Here is a 25466-nt window from a genome sequence, read left to right on the forward strand (position 1 = left end):
TCTCATTGAATAATGGATTGGATAACCCAACTGTTTTATAAATCATGAGTTCTCATGTCTCTCTATGAACTCTAAAAAAAAGAGTTAAGGATAAATACAAAAATAATTATTAAGTTGTCTCTTCTCAGAACAGCTTCAATAGAAACCGAGTGTTCAGCATGTGTTGGCCCTAGAGAATGCTCCTGATCTGAATAAAAATATAATTCTCACATAATAAACTTCTGTTATCATGAGTTTTATCTGAACACATTTGTTGTTCAATCTAAAACTGTATGACATAAGAGATAAAAACTGACTTTTTGGTAATGATTCTAGATCTCAGAAATTAATCTTTGTAGGGGTCATATTTTTCACACAACGCTGACAGCTCCACATACCATTTAACTTTCTGCCCAGAGTTCTACTTCATGCAGAAGTTGAGAAGCAACATGAAGTAAAAATTAAACTCATGGATGAGTGAAGATTGTGCATTTCAGGTACGTCTCTGCATATCATTAGACAAGCCAGGTCCAACAAGAATATATGCATATGGCTGGTATGATATTCAAGACACAATTGATATGTACCATACCTTAATCTATATTACACAGAGAGGGTGATTATAATACTCAAATTCCATCTTGTCTTAGAGATTAATATTGCTTCCAGTTTACTTTCTTCAATTGTAAATGCTAAGTGTTCTTATCCTTTATACTCCATTACATGCTATGCTAACCTTGCCCACCCCTCCACCACCTCTTCCCCAGATGCATACTTGCCTCACAATCATGTCCATTATCTCCTTATTTGTGTATATCTCAGCAGCCCAACCTTCAGTGTGTTGATCACAGCTGCAACCCCATAGGGTTTTATAGGGCTTTCTGAGGTAGCAGATGTGGCCCATGCTACATGATTAGATACAACAAAAGAACTAATGCCTACTCATTCTTGCTACGACTAACAGTGCCATAAATTCACCCTCTAATGTGAGTAAAGAAGTACAGTTGTGTTCAAAATAATAGCAGTGTGTGAATAAAGCTCAAAATCCTTCTAATAGCTTTTATTTCCATACACACCAATGCATTGGGAACACTACACATTCTATTCCAAATCAAAACATGAAGAAAAATATATAACATTTGTGTTGTTCCTCTAAAAAAAAAATTGAAGAAAAGTGAATATTAGACTGTTCAAAAAAATAGCAGTGTTTGTATTCTTTACAAACTCAAACATTCACTATATAAACTGAAAAATGTTTGAAGATTTTGCTTTCCTTTGAATCACTTAATATTTAGTTGTATAAGCACTGTTTCTGTGAACTGCTGTACATCTGTGTTGCATGGAGTCAACCAACTTCTGGCACCTGTGAACAGGTATTGCAGTCCAGGGTGATTGGACTACATTCCACAGTTCTTCTCTATTTCTTGGTTTTGCCTCAGAAACTGCATTGTTTAGATACAGGTCTCTCCTCCGTCGGTGATACATGACGATTGCCGGGTGCCAGTGGGGAATCACCGGACAGGACCCGGTGATCGACAAGTGAGGCCGCCAATGGTGGCACGGGTAGGGCACTTGCCCCCTACCCGGAAATGCAAAATCACATGTATATATACACGTGACTTTGCACACCCGTCGCCCTGTAGCAGTATTTCTGCTATAAGGCGGCGGGAAAGCGGTTAAGCAATAGACACAGGTTGTGTACAAAGATAAATCTGTTCTGAATATACCATGTAGTTTCAATGCTGGGTTAATTTTAGAAAATGTTCACTCATTGCCCTTTGTTATGCTGACCCTTGACCCTCTGATCAGGTGCAGGAATGCAGATCAGGAAAACAGAAAATTCAGAAATCTATATCTGCATTACTGTCCCGGGACAGTGATTCAAAAGTATTGACGTAAAACGGTCAGCAAGCAAACAGTGTGTTCAGAAGAAGAGTTCAGCAATGGCAGCCTCTACATTTCTGTAAATGTTTCCTTTTAAGCCAGCTGTAAGGATGGAGATACTGATAGCTCAGTAATACATACATCTTTCACATGCAAAAGGTATTGGCCAGACTGGAATTTACTGAATTACCTGTAAGCAGTGCAGCTCCCACAGTGCCGTATTCTGTGCATTGCAGTATTCTGGCTCATCGAGTTCTGGAAGATAAAGCCCACTTCCTTGAGATTCATTGTCTAATAGAACGTCAGTCTTTGGGAATGTCTGAAATTACAAAATTAACTAAATCAATACATGCACACAGATAAAGCAATCTAGATATAATCTGCACATAGCAAACACACAGAAACGTGATATACTGTACACTCCTGCAAACTACATGCAATAAGGTCTCAAGAATTTGCTTCACCACCACTGTCTGAACAGGAAATAAGAAACATGAACACAGCTCTCCCATGCAGGCAAAATAGTAGGCATCGGTGAATTTCTAGATCTCAGCTATGTAGAGCTCTATGGCATAGAGTACACTGATAAAACAGTCCACAGCAGATTTACAATTTGGGAAGTTGAACAATAATCAGCTTATGTAGTACATAAAAAGTCTTTGGAAACGTAAAAAAAAAAAAATACTGACAATTTTATTTATTGCAGATACTTATATAGCGCCATCAATTTACATAGCGCTTTACATATATATTCACATCAGTCCCTAACCCTCAAGGTGCGTACAATCTAAGGTCTCTAACTTACATTCATGCATACACATACTAGAGCCAATGTAGACCGGAGCCAATTCAGCTATTAGCATGTCTTTGGAGAGTGGGAGGAGACCGGAGTACTCGGAGGATAAATACGCAGGCGGAGGGAGAACATGCAAACTCCAGGCAGGAGGTGCCGTGGTTAGGATTTGAACCAACGACCCTAGTACTGCCAGGTGAAAGTGCAAACCGTTTAGCCACTGTACTGCCCCAAATTGAACTTTTTTTACTTAATATATCTTGCTTCCTTCTACATGTATCTATTGTGCCCAACAGGAATTCTCCCAACCATGCATTCTGCATGTGAGTTGGGCGATAATATACACAGCTGTGTCTATTAAAAACAAACCAAAACTGGAGAAATCTTGCTGGGCACAATGAATGCTTGAAGAACCTATATAACAAGGCTATACAAGTCCCAGGAAACAAGGATCCAATGCACCTAAAATATTACAGCCCTCTCCTCTTTACTGTCTATGGTAATGCAATCTAACCTCTTATTGAAATCTGAACTCCAGGTAGATGTAGAGAACAAAGAACACTTAATGCAGTTGTGTATTCCTTTACAAAATAATTAAAGCATTAATAAAGGTTTTCTTTTTAAATTAAAATATGTTATACTCACCTGCTTCATGCAATAGTATTACACAGAGCGGCCCGATCCTCCTCTTCTGGAGTCCCATGACAGCAATCTTGGCTCCACCTCTTTGTGTGCCCCCACAGCAAGCAGCTTGCTATGGGGGCACACAGTGCATGCTAGCTCCTGATATGTGTGTGTCAATGGAGCCACACTCCATAGACACAGAGAAGGCTTAGCACCGCCAATGGCTCCTGCCAGAGTCATGTGTGAAGAAAAGAGGGGCGAGAAGAGATGCAGCCATGCAAAGCGCTGCATCTCTTCTCCCCTCTCTTCCCCTTCATATAGGGAACGGGGAGGACAGAAATCCATAGAACATGGTTCACCTTATTGCAAGGAATGTTTTAACCTCCCTGGCGGTATTCCCGAGTGTAGCTAGGGGTAAAGTTTCAGTACCAAAAGCGGTAACCCCGAGCTACACTCGGGCTTACCATGCGGCGCTGCTCCGGGATCCCTCGATCACTTACCTTGTCCTGCGCTCCCGCGATATCCCTCCTGCAGTGTCCCTGACAATGTAATCCGGCAGATGCCGGCATCTGTCATCTGGGTTCTGTCCCCTGCGAGCGTCGGGACGTACGGGGGACGGAATGGCGAGAAATTTGAAAATGACAAAAAGTGACATTCACTAAAATCACATAGTAAAACATTACTGTACCAAGCCATTTCACATACATTTTGTCCCTAGTGCTTTGTCCTGTGCCCTGCCTGCATTTTTACTGTTCTTTCTGCCTGGAAACTGAGAAACGTCCATGGCATCCAAAAAGTGTCCCTTTAGGTCAAAAGCGGTTTAGACCAGCTAGAGAACAGCGATAGTAAATCAGAACTACTTCCAGAATTGAGTGATGATTCATTGGGAAATTTGTCATCAGACACTGAAAACGATTTTGCGACTTTGCTCAGTGGTGTGCAAACTTGGCGCTATATTTCAAATTTCAATGTTTTTGGTTTAATTATATTATTGAATTAAATGTATTATTATTATATTATTTTTAATGAATATTTATTAAATTATAATTTATGATTTCGTGTTTCAACTTTTATCCTACCCGGGATATTTACTAGACTCTTGTTCGAACAGATTTCAGTGACTTATTCCTAAAAATTACAGGCCTACAATAAAAAAAAACAAAACATATTCCCATGCAAAAAAATTTACCGCTTTGAGCACAGAAATATGGACATAATCATACCGCTAGGGAGGTTAAGAAAAAAAAATACGCTTGCCAAAAAGTATTCCGGTAAAAAACAGAAACAAAAAAAAAACGCTTTGGCTTTAGAACTACTTTGAATTTATTTTACATACAACTAGTATAAATACCTGACTATGCCTCCATATCAGCCGCCTATCATACCCTTTATTGGAGCACTCTGAACGTGCAATAGGTGGGAGCTGATCGGACTGGTGCACACTAAAGGAAGGGTGAATCTTCCTGGATATAATTTGCAGGGAGTTGCAAATCCCATTGAAGTCTATGGTTGATGAATTACTGTCAGAAGAGGCCTGGTAGTCTGAGCCCCACCTTTGTCCAATTTCTTCACTCTGTTCAAACAGAGCACTCACTGCATGGCCTAATAAATTGGGATCAGTCACAAAAAACCTTTAGAAAAATTATATATAATGGTGCCTATGGAAAGAGGAAGAAATATATCTATATATATATCTATGAATCACTTATTATAATATACCAGCTGCAAAAAAATCACCATAAATAAATAAGGTGTAGCAAATACCACAAAAAAGTAATTTGCGCTAGTAAATATAAAAAAATATATCCATGAATCAAATATATAAATAGTGAATAAATAAAAAATGTTCAAAAACAAAAAAGTCCACTCTTAAAAATATGTGACACAAAAAAACGTGCTCAAAAAAATATATATAAATAAATGTGACAATACCACCACCAAAATGAATAAACTCACCAGAGCTAAATAAACTAAACATGTATTACTCTGGGAACAGTAGTATTAATAAATGATAAGTCATTCATAGATGTATCTTCAAAGAATAATATTTTGCAGAGCCCAGATCCACATAGACCAATTTCAGATGGAGCAAATGCTTTTCAAATCAAAATATCATCAAGGAAATCCACTTCTCAAGAAAGCCACCTTTAAACGTATCCAAGGAGGGAAATGCCAGACACTCGGAAGAAACAGAAGAACTTCATGGTGCAGTATTATTAAAAACAACTTCTTTTATTAGGTACTCATTGCACTTGACGCTGGTGTTGGCTGGGACACCTTTTGAGTTAACAGCAATCACAGCAAACAGGCCCAGCTACTCAGCACATGCGCAGTAGCTCGTGGGAAAACGTAATGACGTCACATCGATCAAGCTCCCCCCTACGCGTTTCGTCATCGACGTCCTCACGGAGCGGATGGATGCGAGACGTCGCAACCTCATTAAATATACACTGCACAGGGAACGATCAGCTGGCATCAATGAAAAATCAAGCAGACAAGCCGCTACAATGATGGCAGATGTCCGCAAATAATACACAAGTGTTACACAAGTATATAAATCTATTAAACATCAAAGAAGGAAAAGAAAAAAATATATATACATATAGGGAAAATTTATAATTAAATATCCAAATAAATATAAATAAATAAATAAATATACAATTAAAGGGCCAACAACCCTCTAAACCCAAAATCTCATCAAAATAATTTAAAGGGCCAGTATACATTGAATTAAAGGGGAACTCTAATAATAAAACAAAAACAAACAAAAATATGAAATTAAAATTAAATCATAAAAATGTCATAATTAACAATCAAATATACAAATTTAAAAATTTGTGAGAAAACAATTTAAATCAATATCAACATTCAACCCATAAGGCTGCAAAGAATTTAACTCATAAATCCAAAACGTCTCTTTTTTGGATATTTCATTAACCAAATCCGAGCCCCTCCAATGGGGTTTCACCATCTCAATTCCATAAAAGGTAAGTAGGCTTGGATCACAATTATGTACCAATTTAAAGTGTTTTGATACACTGTTTATCAAATCCTTTTTTTATATTTCTTATGTGTTCGCCTATTCTTGTTTTTAAACATCTTCCAGTTCTACCAATATATCTAAAATGACACGGACACTCCAAAGCATAAATTACATGTGTTGAATTACATGTAATCAAACAGTTAATCTTATATTCTCTCTCAGAAAATGAAGAACAAAATGACTTCTTTTTTTTATTATTAATATCCTTTACAGTCTTACATACTTTACACTTCCTGCAAGGAAAAAAACCTTTTAGATTTGGAAACAGGTCAATCTTTTTTGGGGGTTCGATAACATTATGGGCCAATCTAGTCCTTAAAGACCTATTTTTTCTGTAAATAAATTTTGGTGTCTTAGAAAAAAATTTATTCAGTAAATCATCTTTTAATAAAATAGGCCAATATTTTTGGAAAATTCGTTCAATATTCTTATATTGCATATTATAATTAGTGATAAAGGGTACATTATTTTCAAATTGGTACATAATTGTGATCCAAGCCTACTTACCTTTTATGGAATTGAGATTTATTATTAGAGTTCCCCTTTAATTCAATGTATACTGGCCCTTTAAATTATTTTGATGAGATTTTGGGTTTAGAGGGTTGTTGGCCCTTTAATTGTATATTTATTTATTTATATTTATTTGGATATTTAATTATAAATTTTCCCTATATGTATATATATTTTTTTCTTTTCCTTCTTTGATGTTTAATAGATTTATATACTTGTGTAACACTTGTGTATTATTTGCGGACATCTGCCATCATTGTAGCGGCTTGTCTGCTTGATTTTTCATTGATGCCAGCTGATCGTTCCCTGTGCAGTGTATATTTAATGAGGTTGCGACGTCTCGCATCCATCCGCTCCGTGAGGACGTCGATGACGAAACGCGTAGGGCGGAGCTTGATCGATGTGACGTCATTACGTTTTCCCACGAGCTACTGCGCATGTGCTGAGTAGCTGGGCCTGTTTGCTGTGATTTTAATAATACTGCACCATGAAGTTCTTCTGTTTCTTCCGAGTGTCTGGCATTTCCCTCCTTGGATACGTTTAAAGGTGGCTTTCTTGAGAAGTGGATTTCCTTGATGATATTTTGATTTGAAAAGCATTTGCTCCATCTGAAATTGGTCTATGTGGATCTGGGCTCTGCAGAATATTATTCTTTGAAGATACATCTATGAATGACTTATTTATTAATACTACTGTTCCCAGAGTAATACATGTTTAGTTTATTTAGCTCTGGTGAGTTTATTCATTTTGGTGGTGGTATTGTCACATTTATTTATATATATTTTTTTGAGCACGTTTTTTTGTGTCACATATTTTTAAGAGTGGACTTTTTTGTTTTTGAACATTTTTTATTTATTCACTATTTATATATTTGATTCATGGATATATTTTTTTATATTTACTAGCGCAAATTACTTTTTTGTGGTACAAAAAACCTTTAGTCCAACTACTCTCGTTCTAAAAGAATAGGCTTCCCCTTTTTTTTTTTTTTGTAACATTTGCGCTTATTGAATTTATACAAAAATAAAATAAGTCAAGGTACATAAGAACAAATAAGCTTATGGCAGTCAGTAGAAATACAATACATACGAGATTCTAATGCTAAAGATCATACATAGTCAAACAGACATCCTGAGTGAGATGAAAAGAAACATACATGTTACACTGTAGATGGCCATCACCCACCAAATAGGAGTTAGGAAAGAGATCCAAGGGCATGAGGGTGGAGCGGAAAAGAAAAGAGTGGATAAAATAAAAAAACAAAAACAAAAGGGGGGGGGGGGAGAAGGGAGAAAGTTGGAAGAGGAGGGAAAGGAAAAAAAAAGGGGGGCAAAAAGGAAAAACAAGTCATGAACATACAATAGCCAAATCAGACAAACAATACAAACTGGACCGCAACAGAAAAAACCCAAATGTTATACCGTAAGGACCTGTGCCTCCACCCACCCAGCCCATATTCTATCAAACTTAGCTGGACAGCTACGACTCATATAAGTTTATACAATGGAAGCACACTGTTGATTGCCGATTTCCAACCCGAGACTGATGGCGGGGCAGACTGCTTCCATCTGAACAAAATTTCTCTTCTAGCATAATAAAGAGCATAGAAGACGAACAATTAATTATGCTTAGACGTCTCTACGAGTTCCAGAAGACCCAACAACATAATCAGAGGATCCATGGGAATAGACAGTTTACTAACAGCGTTAATAGTATCAAGCGCCCCGGCCCAAAAGGGAAGAAGCCTAGAACATTCCCAAAACATATGATAAAACATGCCCACCGCCACATCACATCGAGGACATGTTGCCGATCTATCAGGACATATCGCAGCCAATTGCCGCGGGGTGTAATATACTCTATGGATAAATGTCAGCTGTATGAAGCGGTCCCTGGCCGAGATCATGGTAGGGAGGCACTGCTAAAGACAATCATCTCAATCATCCTCCGACAGAGATGGGAGGTCCGTGTACCATTTATCATAGAGCAACTGCATTCTAGGAGTAGATATGGGTAGCAACAGAGAATGGAGAAAGGACAACGGTTTAGGCAAGTCCTCCATTAACAACAAGTTTTCTAAAGGGTCAGTTCTGAATGGTAGGTGGAGGAGGAAATTGAGCGGCCACCGCATGACAATTGAAAAAACATCCGGTTAGGCAGGCCATGATTGCGTTTGAGTTTGTCAAAGGGAAGCAGGATGCCACCAGGCATAATATGGTGCAACGTTTTAATGCCATACCGAGCCCACACCACAGGATCCGGTATCATGTGCAAATGAGGGAGGCCAGGGTTTCCCCAGAGCGGTGTGTGAGGGGAGCAGGAGCCACTTACACCAAAATGAACTGTAGCCCGACTCCGCACCCTCGGGGTCGTCAGCATGGGAAGAGGGATGGCCGAATTGGACTTTGGATCTCTATGAATTAGGTTAAGAAGTTCTGCATACGAGCCCAATATTGTTGCCTCCAAGATCACCGTAGCATTATCCCTAGGCCGAGAGAGCCACCAACGCACTGTGACCAGAACAGATGCCCAGTAATATAAAAACAGTTTAGGAAGTGCCAGGCCGCCACGATTAATAGGTAGGTGCAGAGTAGATGGGGAAAGTCTAGGGGTCCTTCCAGCCCAAATAAACGCAGAGACGACACCATCCATGTGACGGAAAAAGGACTGCAGGATCTGCATCGGTGTATTCAGAAAAAAATAGATCAACTTAGATAGAAATATCATTTTAAAAGGTTAACCCAGCCTATGGTGCTGATAGGAAGGGAAGACCAAGTAGTACATTTAGTCTGCAGCTGTTGCAGGAGGGGATGAAGATTGTCCGCTAGGTACTTTGTCAAGTCCCGCTGCACCGTTACACCAAAGTATTTAAACTTAGAGACCGATCTAATAGGGGCGAAGGAAATATCATGGAGGGGCCCCGGCACAAGAGGAAACAGTATTGACTTCTCCCAATTAATGCACATTAATTAATGCACATTCCAGAGTATCTGCCGAAGCGATCAATAAGACTCAGCGCCTCTCTAAGAGACCGGTTACAGTCCCTCAAAATATGAGAGTGTGTTGTCCACATACAGGGAAACCCCATCCTCCAAGTTGACCACCGGTAGGCCATGTAAGGAATTGGAAGAGCGGATCAGGCAAAGGCTCAATTGCCAGGGCAAACAAGCCCGGCAAAAGCAGACAGCCCTGCCTCGTACCCCTATGGAGGGCAAACGGGGGGGGGGGGGGGGGGGCAAGTGGCGCACTTTGCAGGCATCTAATCCAAGCAATGATGTTAGGACCAAATCCAAAGCAGCGCAGAGTTTCCCATAAATACTCCCACTCGACTGAATCGAAGGCCTTCTCGGCATCCAGGGACAGCACCACACCAGGGTCATCACTGTCGCAAGCCGCAGAAATATGGGTGAACAGTCTTCATTGGTTAATATCAGTACCCTTCCCCGGCATAAAACCCATCTGGTCATGGTGTACTATCGCAGAGATAACCGAACACAGACTCCTAGCACCTTAGCGAGTAGTTTTGCCATCAGTGTTCAAAAGGGAGATCGGCCGATAGGAGGAGCAGTGAGTCGGTTCCTTCCCAGGCTTCAAAATCACCACTATAACTGCTTGAAGAGTGTCAGAGGGCAGAGTTCCTGTCTCAAGTAGTGTGTCAAAAAGTGTTTGAAAATGGGGAGTCATTTGCTCAATGTAGGTTTTATAGAATTCAATGGGAAAGCCATCTGGACCTGGCATTTTGCCAGATAGGAGAGTGCCAATCTCCTCTAAGGAAAATCTCCTCTAAGGAAAATCGGTGCTTCCAACTGCTCTCTCTGGACCATAATATAAACTCGCATAATAGTCAACAAAACGCTGGTTGACTGAGAACAGATCAGGGATCCTGGAACCGTCTTCAGCCTGTATAAGGGCAATATTGGATAGGGCAGATTGTTCTCTAGCTAACCAAGCTAGTAGGCAGCCCGGTTTATCTCCCTGTTTAAAAATACGCTGTTTTTTGATGGAGCATTGCCTTCCTGGAGGCCTCTGTGCGAAACAAAGCGTCCCTGGTAGCCAGTTGAGGGTTGTGGTGACTAACAGGACCTGGATTGAGCAGATAATTGGTTTCAGCTTCCTCCACCCTCCGGTCCACCAAATCTACTTCCTCCTGCCGTCTAACCTGCAGCCCCCCTATCAGGGTCCAATACTGGCCCCTAAGAGTAGCCTTACAAGCCTCCCAGGTATTAGTAGGAGCAGCAGTATTCTCATTAAAGTCCCAATAATGCTCCAATGCCTTCCCCATAGGGGGTTCTACATCAAGATCAGTGATCCAATACCGAGATAACCTCCAGACTTTTTCCCCCAGGACATCAGTAATACTTAACCTAAGAAGGAGTGGAGCATGGTCAGAAATCTCTCGTGGAAAAATGGAAATCTCCCGAACCCTCGCTAAAAGTGTAGGTGTAACATAACAAAGATCAATTCTAGACATAGTTCTGTGCGATGTTGAGTGACAGGTATAGGCCCTGGTCCCAGGATTTTTCCACCTCCATACATCTGTGAACTGGTAAAGCTCCGCCCACTTAGCCAACCCTGACTCCCGCTGGCATCAGGGTATAATTTATCAACACTAAAGTTCGGAGTAAGATTAAAATCACCAGCAAGAAGAACATGGGATAGGACGCCAGGTGCGGGGCCAAAGCAGCCAACGATCGTGTGGAAAATAGAGCCCAACAATTACCATTTCAAAGCAATTGACCATCACATGAATTATAACGTATTTACACTCGGGATCCAGCCTGAGATATAGGAGAGTGAACAGCAACAATTTGTGTATAAGGACACTGACCCCTCGAGCATTAGAAGAATATGTAGCATTATAATAATGACCAACCCAAGCTCTCGAGGCCCAGTACCCTATGGCCTGTCAGATTCGTTTCTTGCAAAATACAAATATGTGGAGAATAGGATTTGAGAAACTGGAAGACCAAGGAGTGCTTAATGGGAGAGTTGAGGCCCCGCACGTTCCAGGAGATACATTTCGAATCAGGTGGCGCCATAAAATAAATATTTGGAGAACTAATTTGTGACCGCTCGGTTGGACCCCGGGAAGAAAGCATAAAAGTGTAAATCAGACAGCAAGAGGATCAGAAAATTAGCTTGAAACCAGGTATAGACTGAAGCACCAAAAAAAACAATTGTACCTTGCAACAGAGAAAAAGGACAAAAACAACCAAAAAAGATAGAAAACGTAACTCCACCCCACCCCCAAAACCAGGAGAGTCATATTTCCATGAACAAAAACCGGCAACAGGCCATACCGATGTCTGTGAAGCGAGTACATAGAGCAAGTCACAAGAACACACGTTGAAGAGGTGCCGCCTCAATGGGGCATATCACTCGACCATTGCCGAGGGCACTAACTTAAATTATAACTGGTGAAACGGATGATCTGGGAATCGATGGACTCGAGCAGAGGTAACAAAATGACTAATCTTCCAGTGGCGCAACAAGATTAGCACTGTGGTCGTAGGGTCTCCAAACAGGATGCTGCCTCCTCAGGCACAGTGAAGAAGCGCGTGGTTTCTCCATCCTGAACTTTGAGCTTCGCAGTAGTAGTCAGGAAACAACATCAACTTGGTAGTCATAGCGCAGTTCCCTCTGGGCCCAAGCTGCCCTTAGCGCCAGATTTCGGTCACGGTAATAAAGCAGCTTAAAAATAAAGGTGCGGGGTGGCAAGCCAGGTGGGCCCCTGACTGCCGGCATTCGATGGGCTCTCTCGACCACAAAGAAGCTGGAAAAGGTGGCTCAAGGCAGCAAGGAACAAAAGGAGATTCTCGATAAACCGAGGCGGATCGTCACCCTCTGCCCCCTCAGAAAGACCGGCCACCCGAAGATTGTTGCGCTTACTGTGGTTCTCTGCATCCTCTGCTCTAGTCTCTGGAAATTTTAAAGCCATGAGAAAAAAATTTTTTTTACCTGTTTTGCTATGGCACACCAGAAGCCAGCAGCCTTACTGCAACAGAAAGTACATAAGGGAAATCACTTGGTCAAAAATACTGATTCTGCCATTGCAGACTTGTCTATTTAATCAGCCCAACATCTTTTATATTTTAGGTATAATATAGTGCTTGTGTGCAATAAAATAAGTTGTTTTTTTTTTTATTGCAACACCCTATTCTCTAGGGTCTCTGCTAAAAAAATATATATGTTTGGAGGTTTAAAGTCATTTTCTAGCAGAAAAAAATACAGATTTTTACACGTAGGAGAGAAATGTCAGAATTGGCCCGGTAGGAAAGTGGTTAAAAGGTGTAAACCTTAAGGAGTGCCATCCTCATCCTTTATGTATCACTTTGTGCATCACTGACTCCAGGCAGGCATGCTGCCATTAAGGTTTCTTGATATCCGATAGGCAGCTATTTGTACAGGGTAAGTGAATCACCATGTACTGGGACCAATATTAGGTGAACATCCCTACAGAACGAGGGCATAAAATAAGACAGCGATGGCAGCTTCAATCGTCATAGGTTTCTTTTTACATGACAGCACTTATCAAAATGTCAAGGAAAAGCAAGCATATTTGCAAACAGGTCTGATGACGGACGACACCACAAGCCCTGGGGCCCTTTCTCTTAGGGGGCACAGACCCGGCAACTACAAAATAGCCACCCACAACTGAACAGCTGTTATGCATCTCCTTTTGGCATAGTGAATGAGTTGTGAAGTATACATAGCTGCTGGATATTATAATTAGGCACCTCTGACTGTCATATCAACAACATGCCTGTATAGGTTTTAGAAAATAAGTCTGATGATATTTCATTATGACCCCAAAATCAACACCACATACTTGGCCACCTTGACAATTTGCCACTTATTTTCTCTGAATTTGTTCCCTGCTAGGTGGGAGTCCTGGAGGAATATTTTCTTCAGGGCCCATGCTTGCAGGTTAATTCAAAGTCATTTTAGCTCCCTAAATAGCGATCCTTACAAACTCACATCTACTGTCTTAGTTTCAGTGAGTGAGCTTTTTAGATTTCTATATGAATCTAATAGCTTTAGAAAGTATGACTTTTTCTTTCAAATGCAGAAGGGTAAAGTTGGTGGTTATTACCTTGCTCGTGTACTTACTTGCAGGAGCCCTCTGTTAGTAGATAGGATGCCAATAGAAGAATTGGGTAGTACATGCAGTGCCAGAGAAGAAAGTCTTTTTATAAAGGCCACGGCTCTCTGAAGGGAAACTTGTTTCCTACGCTTTGTCAGCATCATTTCCAGACACTGGAGAGCAATGAGCGTATCATCATTTGTAGAACCTGCAAATCAGTGAGTTAGATCATTCACGTATATTCAATAGTTATGGTAATGCAGTACTAACCCTGTATTTCAGAAGATATTACACATTAGTTAATGCAAGTTGCTTACCAATATATAAACACAGTGAATTTCTATTGTTGGGGTACATGTACAAAAGGCACAGATTCTGGGATGACAATTAGTCAACATGGTTGGTACACAAATACAACCCTTTAAGTATTATTATACAGTATTTATATAGCGCCAAAGTGTTTGCTCAGCGCTGTACAATAGCAAGGGGGACAGAACATGAGACAGAACAGTAACAGTACAATACGCGAGGGGTTCGAGGGCCCTGCTCTTTCGTGCTCACAATCTAGGAGGGAGGGGAAGTGGTACAGGAGGAAGTTAGGTGAGGGTGGGGTAGGCTTCCCTGGAGATGGGTTTTCAGGGTGCGCCTGAAGGTGAGGAGGGTAGGTGGCAGTCTGATGGATTGGGGTAGGGAGTTCCAGAAGATGGGGGAAGTCCTGCAGTCAGGCATGGGATGAGGAGACCAGGGAGCTAGAGAGAAGGAGGTCCTGTGAGGAGCGAAGGGCACGGGTAGGGTGGTATTTGGGTATCAGGTCAGTTAGGTAGTTTGGGGCAGTGTTGTTAGTGGCTTTGTAGGTCAGAGTTAGTAATTTGAATTTGATGCGCTGGGCAATCGGGAGTCAGTGAACGGATTGGCAGAGGGGGGTGGCAGATGTGGAGCGGTTGGTGAGGTGGATGAGTCTAGCCGCTGAATTCAGGACAGACTGGAGTGGGGATAGCGTTTGTTTGGGTAGGCCAGTGAGAAGGGAGTTGCAGTAGTCCAGGCATGAGATGATGAGGGAGCGTACGAGTTGTTTGGTGGTGTCTGGGGTGAGGAATGTATGTATCTTGGAGATGTTGCAGAGGTGAAGCCTGCATGACCTTGATAGTGATTGGACATGAGGTTGGAAGGAAAAGTTTGAGTCCAGGGTGACACCCAGGACTTTGGCGTGTGGGGTGGGATTGATGGTGGCGTTGCTAGTTGTGATGGGGGGGCGCGGGCTGGGGGGTAAACCAGGAGCTCGGTTTTGGACAGGTTTAACTTGAGGAAATGGAGTGACATCCAGTCTGATATGTCGTTCAGGAGGTGGGCGATGCGGGCGGAGAGTGAGAGTGAGAGAGTGAGGTGAGGGGTGGAGAGGTAAATTTGTGTGTCGTCAGCATAGAGGTGATAGTTGAAGCCGTGGGAGTGTATTGTTTGCCAAGGGAGGAGGTGTAGATGGAGAAGAGGAGGGGTCCGAGGACAGAGCCTTGGGGGACTCCAACAGAGAGGGGGAGAGAGGGGGAGGTGGAAGTGTTATAGGTGACACTGAAGGTGCGTTGGGATAGGTAGGAGGAGAACCAGAAGAAAGCAGCGTCCCTGATGCCAAGGGAGTGCAGTTTTGTAAGGAGGAGGGGGTGGTTGATTGTGTTGAAAGCCACGGAGAGGTCGAGGAGCAGGAGGACTGAGTAATGGCCATTAGCTTTGGCGGTTAGCAGGTCGTTAGTGATTTTAAGTAGGGCAGTTTCGGTGGAGTGTAGGGGACGGAAGCCAGATTGTAGTGGGTCAAGGAGGTTGTTATCAGTGAGGTGGGCGCTTAGGCGATTGTAGGCCAAGCGCTCAAGGAGCTTGGAAGTGAATGGTAGCAGGGAGATGGGTCTAAGGTTGTTTGGGTCAGTGGGGTCAAGGGAGGGTTTTTTGAGTATGGGGGTGATGTGTGCGTGCTTTAGGGGGGAGGAGAATGTGCCAGTGGAGAGGGAGAAATTGAAGATGTGGGTGAGGGAGCGAATGATGGAGGAGGGGGGTGAATGGAGGAGAAATGATAGAAAAATAGTGCAGCGCTCAAACCGGGATAAAATATATTATATCAGGTGACATATATATGATTGAAAGTGACTCACACAGCCGTACCTCTTATATACATAAATGGGCTGGTGATGACATATTCTCAAGCAACTAAATCATGCATTTAAGTGACTATATGCATATTGCAATAAATGGTGTCCATGTGCATAAATTTCCATGCAGGTGAAGACTGTAAGTGTCAATCCTCAAATAGGTGAAGTGCCCCCTCACCTTCCTGCCCAGGCCCCTAGGGACCAATGAGCCTTTTGATATATGGTGGGTCTTGGATAGATCCTTCAGATGATGGATCCCTCGAGAAGTAATGGTGGGACTCTCCTCCTCTAATCTCCTATACCAGAGCGTTGGTGGTATCGAAGGTGCCCTTCCCACAGGGTCATCAATAAGGAGAGAGAACTTATATAGTGTAAAACCGCTTTATTATAAGAGTGATAAAATCACAAAACTACTCACACATTCACATGTAAAAACGAGCCTTCACACCACTCAAAGGGTGTACTGTATTCAGGGACTGAGAGCACCAAGATGGCGCCCGCGCCGGATATGACGTCAGAACGTTCATGTAAGCTCCTCCCACTGGCGTATCTACGCGTTACGTCACTTCAACCACGTGACTTCATCAGGATAACGCCTATCCTGGGTGGAGCCCTATTTATCTAATGTATTAGCCAAGCAAGGGAAGCTTAAGCAGTATGAATAGAGAGACCAGCAGGATAGTACATACTGATCTCAGGAATAAATCATTGTTTAACCCACAACTAACCAAAAACAACCAGGTTGAAGTCTTCAAAAAGATGATGCAATCAGATATTGAGACACTCAAATTACCCCATATGTCATATAATAATAGAATCAAAGCGGGTATTAAGAAACTATCGCAACGTACCGATATAGTAGTCAGACCAGCAGAGATGGTTACATCTCTTTAGATAGTTGCCATTACCCCCAGTGGCTTCTCAATATCCCTAAGGGACAATTTGTCCGCTTGCGAAGGAATTGCACTACTGTAGATGACTACAAAGTGCAAGTCCAAAAATTAGGGGAAAGGTTTGAACAAAAAGGCTACAACAAAGACTTCATCTCGAGAAAGATAGAGGAGGTAGAAAATATGGATAGATCTCAACTGCTTAAAGACAACGAAAGAGTTAAACACCTACATGACCTGGTACCTATTGTTTTGGACTATAATATACATCATAAAAAGATTGAGAAGATCTTTTTGAAACATTGGCCGATTTTGCAATCTGATCCAGCCCTGATGAAGGTTATACCTGCCATACCAAAATTCATATATAGAAAGGCTCCAAATATTAGAACTTGTCTAGTAAAAAATGTGATTGACCCACCCCGAACCAATTTAAGAACTACTATTATTGACCTAAAAGGCTTCTACCCCTGCAAAACCTGTTATGCGTGCAAAAAGACAAAGGGATTAAATGTAAGAAGGAGACAATTTCAGGCCACAACAACAGGAATAACATACACCATTAAAGATTTCATATCCTGCCAGACGGCAGGTGTAGTATATGGGCTCCAATGTGAGTGTGGACTCCAATATATCGGAAGAACTAAGAGGCCTATGTGGAAAAGGATACGGGAGCATGTACAGAACATCAAAAAGGGTCACACCAAACACAGTGTCTCCCGACATTTCGCTAATCACCATAATAGTGACCCCACAAAATTGATATTCTGGGGAATAGAGAAATTTAATAATCATTGGAGGGGAAGCAATAAGGTTAAAGTTATCAGTCAGGCAGAATCCAAATGGATCTTCCTGATGAGGTCTCAACATCCGAGGGGTTTGAACGTAGAATTTGATCTTAACTGCTTCATCAGCAATTTCTAGCAATGATCAGCTCAACCCCCATTGTTGTGATGTTCTTGAAGTTTACATGATCAGGAAATTTCACTCATGTAATGTTTCAGCTTAACCACTAATCCATGTATGTAATACCAACATTTTCCTTAGGATATTGTATAATGAAATTCCATGATGACGGTGTATTGTACATCAGGTTTTTTTCGGGTCTTTGTCCCCTTTTTTTATACAGGTATAGGTTTTATACATATTTTTTATATATATATTTTATATATATATTTTTATACCACTATAAAGTGTTACTCCCCTGACAAGGGTACTCACACACCTTTATATGTATACATTTTTTACCATGAGGGACTATGATAGGCTTTTTGTCATCATAGATCTAATGAGTTGAAGACGCTGAGTTATATTAGGTTTATTTTTATTTTTATCTTTATTTTATTTTCACATACTTTAGTGAATGCAGGCTTCTAGTCTTATAATATATCCAGATATGAGGATTTACATATATATATTGGCATGATAGCTATTAGTAGCATATACCAAATGACCTCGGTCCTCCGTTTTGCAGCCGCAATTAGTACGATGGCTGAAGGTGTCCTGTGAACTCCAATAAAATGGCGGCCAAGTTCCGCCCATCGGAAGTACTGATTGGCTAATACATTAGATAAATAGGGCTCCACCCAGGATAGGCGTTATCCTGATGAAGTCACGTGGTTGAAGTGACGTAACGCGTAGATACGCCAGTGGGAGGAGCTTACACGAACGTTCTGACGTCATATCCGGCGCGGGCGCCATCTTGGTGCTCTCAGTCCCTGAATACAGTACACCCTTTGAGTGGTGTGAAGGCTCGTTTTTACATGTGAATGTGTGAGTAGTTTTGTGATTTTATCACTCTTATAATAAAGCGGTTTTACACTATATAAGTTCTCTCTCCTTATTGATGACCCTGTGGGAAGGGCACCTTCGATACCACCAACGCTCTGGTATAGGAGATTAGAGGAGGAGAGTCCCACCATTACTTCTCGAGGGATCCATCATCTGAAGGATCTAGCCAAGACCCACCATATATCAAAAGGCTCATTGGTCCCTAGGGGCCTGGGCAGGAAGGTGAGGGGGCACTTCACCTATTTGAGGATTGACACTTACAGTCTTCACCTGCATGGAAATTTATGCACATGGACACCATTTATTGCAATATGCATATAGTCACTTAAATGCATGATTTAGTTGCTTGAGAATATGTCATCACCAGCCCATTTATGTATATAAGAGGTACGGCTGTGTGAGTCACTTTCAATCATATATATGTCACCTGATATAATATATTTTATCCCGGTTTGAGCGCTGCACTATTTTTCTATCATTTCTCTTGACTAATGTTGGTGTTGTGATTGTGACATCGTCAGTGCTGGCTGCTGAATAGTACCATTATACGTAGTGGCGCAGGAGACAATTCTATATTTCTTTGATTATTAGGGTGAATGGAGGAGCTGTGAGGGGATAGGGTCCAGGGGGCAAGTGGTGAGGCGGGCTTCAGTGAAGACCTTAGTGACCTCCTCAGTGGTAGCTGGGCTGAAGGAGCGGAGCGTTGCGGAGGTGATAGTGTGCGGGGTGTTAGGTATGGTGGGGGGCAGTGCGGGTATGAAGTCGGAGGAGGGGAGAGTTGAGGGGGTGATGAGAGGGGAGAGTTGAAGGGGTATTGGGGGGGTCAAGGTGGAGAGGTAGATTGTGAGTTGACAATGTCCTTACGGATTGCGTCAATCTTGTTTTGGAAATGATTGGCAATCTCGTGGGCGGTGAGTGAGGTACTGAGTGGAGGTGGGGGGGGGGGGGGGGGGGGAGGAGCAGGGATTTGAAAGTGAAGAGCGAGCGAGGACATGTGGAGAGGGTGTTGATGAGGTTAACGAAATAGGCTTACTTGGCGGCGTGGAGGGAGGTGGTGTAGGTGAGGAAGGCAAATTTGTAGAGGGAGAACGCACGAGGGGATCTGGTTTTGCGCCATAATCGCTCCAGCGTGTGACTGCATCGTTTGAGACATTTTGTGTGGTCGTTCTGCCAGGGTTGAAGTGGTCGGGGTTTGACGTTACGCGTGGTTAGGGGTGCCAGGGAGTCGAGGGGAGCCAACAGTGAGTCGTTGCACGCAGTAGTGGCCAGTAGAGTAGAGGAAAGCACACTGGTAGAAATATGAGTATACAGTGCCTTGAAAAAGTATTCAAACGCCTTGAATATTTCCACATTTTGTCATGTTACAAAGAAAAACATAAAGGTATTTTATTGGGATTTTATGTGACCAACACAAAGTGGCACATAATTGTGAAGTGGAAGGAAAATGATAAATGGTTCTCAAATGTTTTTTACAAATAAATATCTGAAATGTGTGGCGTGCATTTGTATTCAGCCCCCCTGAGTCAATACTTTGTAGAACCACCTTTTGCTGCAATAAGAGCTGCAAGTCTTTTTGGTGATGTCTCTACCAGCTTTGCACATCTAGAGAGAGACATTTTTGCCCATTCTTCTTTGCAAAATAGCTCAAGCTCTGTCAGATTGGATGGAGAGCGTCTGTGAACAGCAATTTTCAAGTCTTGCTACAGATTCTCAATTGGATTTAGGTCTGGCCTTTGACTGGGCCATTCTAACACATAAATATGCTTTGATCTAAATCATTGCATTGTAACTCTGGCTGTATGTTTAGAGCCGTTGTCTTTTGCAGACTCTTAACAGGTTTTCTAAGAGTGCCCTATATTTAGCTCCATCCATCTTCCCATCAACTCTGACCAGCTTCCCTGTCCTTGCTGAAGAAAAGCATCCCCACAACATGATGCTGCCTCCACCATGTTTCATATTGGGGACAGTGTGTTCATGATGTGCAGTGTTAGTTTTCTGTCACACAGAGTTTTGCTTTTAGGCCAAAAAGTTCAATTTTGATCTCATCTGTTCCAGAGCACCTTCTTCCATGTTTGTTGTGTTCCCCACATGGCTTCTTGCAAACTGCAAATGGGACTTCTTATGGCTTTCTTTCAACAATGCCTTTCTTCTTGCTACTCTTCCATAAAGGTCAGATTTGTGGAGTGCACAACTAATAGTTGTCCTGTGGACAGATTCTCCCACCTAAGTTGTGGATCTCTGCAGCTCCTCCAGAGTTACCATGGGCCTCTTGGCTGCTTCTCCTGATTAATGCTATCCTGGCCTGGATTGTCAGTTTAGGTGGACGGCCATGTCTTAATAGGTTTGCAGTTGTGCCATACTCTTTCCATTTTCAGATGATGGATTGAACAGTGCTCATTGAGATGTTCAAAGCTTGGGATATTTTTTATAACCTAACCCTGCTTCAAACTTCTCCACAACTTTATCCCTGACCTGTCTGGTGTGTTCCTTGGCCTTCATGATGCTGTTTGTGCACTAATGTTCTCTAATAAACCTCTGAGGGCTTCACAGAACAGCTGTATTTATACTGAGATAAAATTACACACAGATGGACTATTTACTAATTGAGTGACTTCTGAAGGCAATTGGTTCCACTAGATTTTAGTTACGGGTATCAGAGTAAAGGGGCTGAATACAAATGCACGCCACACTTTTCAGATATTTGTAAAAAATGGTAAAAACCATTTATCATTTTCCTTCCACTTCACAATTATGTACCACTTTGTGTTGGTCTATCACATAAAATCCCAATAAAATACATTTACGTTTTTGATTGTACCATGACAAAATTTCAAGAGGTATGAATACTTTTTCAAGGCACTGTACAGAGCCTACTCTGTATAAACTGGAACACAACAACCATCCTAGCAAAAGCTGAAGGCCCCAAATAATCAAATACACAGCCAAAAACAATTCCTGCAGGGCTGAGAGCACTCTGTGAGCAGTCCCAAGTTTATGAGAAAAGACATAACAGTTGTCAGATTCAAAGATATAAAATATGTGAAATATATTTGGTTTAGGTACTCCCTAAGATTCCAAAATTTTTTAAGTATGCCCAAACCATTTATAAGGCAGTTCTAGCACATGGGTGCAATGCTGGGTCCTTGTCAGTAATTTATTGAAATGGCAGCAGAAATGACACTACCATTCCGGCCAACTCAGATTTACAGCCTCTCCTACCTGGCTGGAAGTGATCAGCTGGAAACCTTAATCTTTTTTCACTTTTAACCACAATGTGTGGTCTCCTGAGTAATTAATGGTGTAATCTGTGGCATTCCTTATGTGCAGATCTCTGTGCTAAATGTGTCATGTAACAGCACATCTCCAAAGACTATATACATTAAATGATTTAAAAATTAAAAAAATAATATTAATATAAGAGTTTTCCACATAAACTAATCAAGCTTCATGCTGGCGATACAAAACAGGGCAGTTTATAAGTTGCAGCAGACAACCACCCACACATCTGCATCAGCATGGAAAGCAACATTTTTTTTTTTTTTTTTGCAAATTGTAAGCTTTTTATTTTCAAACAGAAACTTTAAAGAAGTGTGGGAATTGGGAAAAAAAAAACATATCTATGTACCTCCATGCTGCAATATCGGTGTGATGCCACAACTGTCCCACAATGTTTCGTAGAGCGAGAACTGAGCGATCAGCGGAATCAGTCACCGCTGCTTTCCACTCACTGGAGTGCCAAGCTGGAGAGGTGGAGGGAGAAGCTGGTACTTAGAAGCGGAGCCAGCTGCCGACCAGACAAAATTGTCAGGATCCTTCCAGATCCTGCCACGTCAGCTAATAGCGGACAATAGCCCACTATTAGCCAATTCTGGGTCACAGGAAAGCAAAAATAAGTAAACTCCTGCAATAAGCAAGAGAAGAATGGTCAAAGAGATTTGGCCATACTTCTCTTTTAGCAAAAATATAGCAGCCAAAGGTTAATGTTACCAGGTTTTTCAATAGTCATAGTGTAATATTCTAGGAAATGCAATAGGCATTGAAATCAAAACAGAGGCTACATTTACATCAGTGATTTAGGCTTGTGCAAATTGTAGTGGAAAGAATCAGATTCTTGCTGCGGCTCTAAACAGCCAAGTGCTGCCAATGGTTCTGATCACTATGACAGATTGCTGTGGCAGACTTAGTTATTTCGCAGCTCTCTGCATAGCCAGAGCTTACCTGCAATCATGGCTGCTGGATGCACTGTGTGTGCATCCAACAGTGATCACTGCAGGTAATTTCTGGCTGCCAGGACAGCAGTGAATAGCTGCAGCTGCCATCGACCTGTGGTAGCGAACAGGGCCAGTGGCTGCACCTAGCCGTTTAGAGCTGCAGCAGGAATCTCTGATTCCTGCCGCTATAATTTGCAGTGGCCTTCATCAGTGGTGAATGTAGCCTAAAAAGGGGCTTTCCTCTAAAGCAGCCTTTTATATGCTACACTCCTTATATTGTTTTATGGATAATTTTAGGTCTACTGCCAACGGTACAAAATAAAATAAAAATGATTCATTTCAACTGGAAAAGGTAGAAAACACTTACATTCCATTTGCTAAAAGCAACATTTTCACTCTAAGCAGCAAAATTTGGCCGTGACTATTTGACCCAAATTTCCTAATGTTATGTATTCTGTGTCTGGCACTCATGGATGGACACATGGAGTATATCCTATTCCACAGACAAGCAGTTTATTAAAGTGGAATTTCAGTCAAAATTGAAAAGCTGACCACGATTACTATGTTAAATATCTTTCATTTTGATATTATTCATTTTCAGACTTGCTGATGATCTAGCTTAGAAAGTCTAATCTGAGCAAGACAATCAGCAGTCTTATGTTCTTTACTGACAACAGTTTGCCTGCTCAGCGGAATTTGACATATCTCAGGCACTTCCTGAAACCGTTGTTGGTCTCTGTGTGAGAAATCCAGCAGAAGTTTGAGTAAACCCTCCAATGTCCTTCCCAGTCTCGCCCCCATCCCTCCCATCCAGTTTAGCAGGGAAGCTGGAGGTGACAGATGAGCCACTGCAAAGCTATCACAACGGCTCACCTCTCTCCACCACTGTCCCTTCCTAAACTCTGCTGTTCCAGCCTGCCGAACTCTGCAGCCTTCCATGTGGATCCTTCTTTGAGCATGATGGCAAGCCCTATCTTCCCTTACAGACTGGGTACATTTTATTAACCCTTTACTTCCCATTAAACTTCTACAAGAGATGGTTGTACTTTTCTGGTTTGTTTGGGCATTAGGTGGCTCAAGACCTTTATAAGTGGAGCTGCAACCACCAATATAGTGTCTTTATCCACCCACCCATATTGTTTTTTGCTTTAGAGGGCAACGGTCTGAGAAGTAGATTTTTTTTATCCTCATATCAAGCACACTGCAATTGCACACAGCAACACAAACTACAAAATGGAATCCAGGGGATTTTACTGCATACTTTGAGTTACACTCACACTACAAGGCGGAATGGTGTGGACTTTTCTGCTTGCTGTGTGTCACACTCACACTACAAGGCGGAATGGTGTGGAATTTTCTGCTTGCTAGATTCATGTGGAGTTGAGGTATATAGTGTTCATTGTAGACTGTGAGCGGAGATGAGACCCCAGAGTGCTTCCAGCTACATTGACAGTTCCCCCTGCATCCAGCTCCCTGCTACTGTGGCAGTCTTGATTCAAAGCCCTGCATTGCTATACAGCTACTGTATATGTGCACTGGACCTCCAAGCCCTCCTGTGTCCAATGTGAATGGTTATCTTTTTATTTATTAATTTTCTCATGAATGAATATGCACAAAGCATCCTTATTCAATAGAGAGCACTGAGCAGGGAACATGTGATCAGCTCCACCCATCCAGTATACACCAACTGGCTATACAGGAACTTTGTCACTTCTGGAAGTGATGTCACTAGCCTTCAGTAAACACGCCCAATGGCTTCTGTAAGACTCAGAAGGGAGAGGGACTGCAGTCATAGGACAGGCACTTGATACTGTAAAACAGTGGTCTCCAAACTGCGGCCCGGGGGCTGGATGTGGCCTCTTGCTTGCCTTTATCTGGCCATTGAGGCATTTTTCCTGCCACTGACATCAATGATGGGGCATAATTCCTGCCACTGACATCAACCATAGGGCACCATTATTCCCAGTGACACCAACAATGGGAAAGAATTCCTTCCACTGACACCACCAATCAGGCACTTTTCCTCCTACAGACACCAATGAGCAGGCACTATTCCTCCCCCCAATACAAAAGATGGGACATTGTTCACTCCCACTGGGCACAGTCTGCCCCCCTAAAGTCTGAAGGACAGTAAACTTGTCCTTTGTTTAGAAAGTTTTGGAGACCCCTTCTGTAAAATAAATGTATAAAGACTGGGATTTTTTTCATTTTGAAACATAAGGCTGAACTTCACTTACATGATTTCAGGGGAGAATTTAAGTATTAGGCTTTCCTTCCACTTTAATGATGCACTTTCCTTAGGCATGTTCACTACTACTACTACTACTACTACTACTACTAAACACAACCTGCACTGTACAGAAACAGCACAGATACATAGAACAGCACATCCCAGCTACTATACATTGTCTTATGAATTGCACTCGGGTGTACTGTAAATAGTATAATAGAATACAATAGGTAGGCGCTACATTGACATAAAACAAGTATAGGTGCAATAAGTAAGGGATAAATATTGCCAA

The 25466-nt window shown here is 41.9% G+C and overlaps 1 protein-coding gene across 1 annotated transcript in view; it reads right to left on the bottom strand.

The window, feature by feature from the left end:
- NOC3L (NOC3 like DNA replication regulator) overlaps positions 1-25466 on the bottom strand; it is a 123969-nt gene that overhangs the window by 12878 nt on the left and 85625 nt on the right. The window contains exons 17-18 of the mRNA XM_089687780.1: positions 13944-14125; positions 2054-2182 (exon numbers count right to left, since the gene is read on the bottom strand). Coding sequence (XP_089543906.1) covers positions 2054-2182; positions 13944-14125 — 311 coding nt within the window. The remainder of the gene's footprint in view (positions 1-2053; positions 2183-13943; positions 14126-25466) is intronic.

The sequence above is a fragment of the Staurois parvus genome, unplaced genomic scaffold, assembly GCF_062004578.1.
Source record: "Staurois parvus isolate SC_StPar_1 unplaced genomic scaffold, SC_StPar_1.0 ptg000437l, whole genome shotgun sequence".
Classification (NCBI taxonomy): Eukaryota; Metazoa; Chordata; class Amphibia; order Anura; family Ranidae; genus Staurois; species Staurois parvus.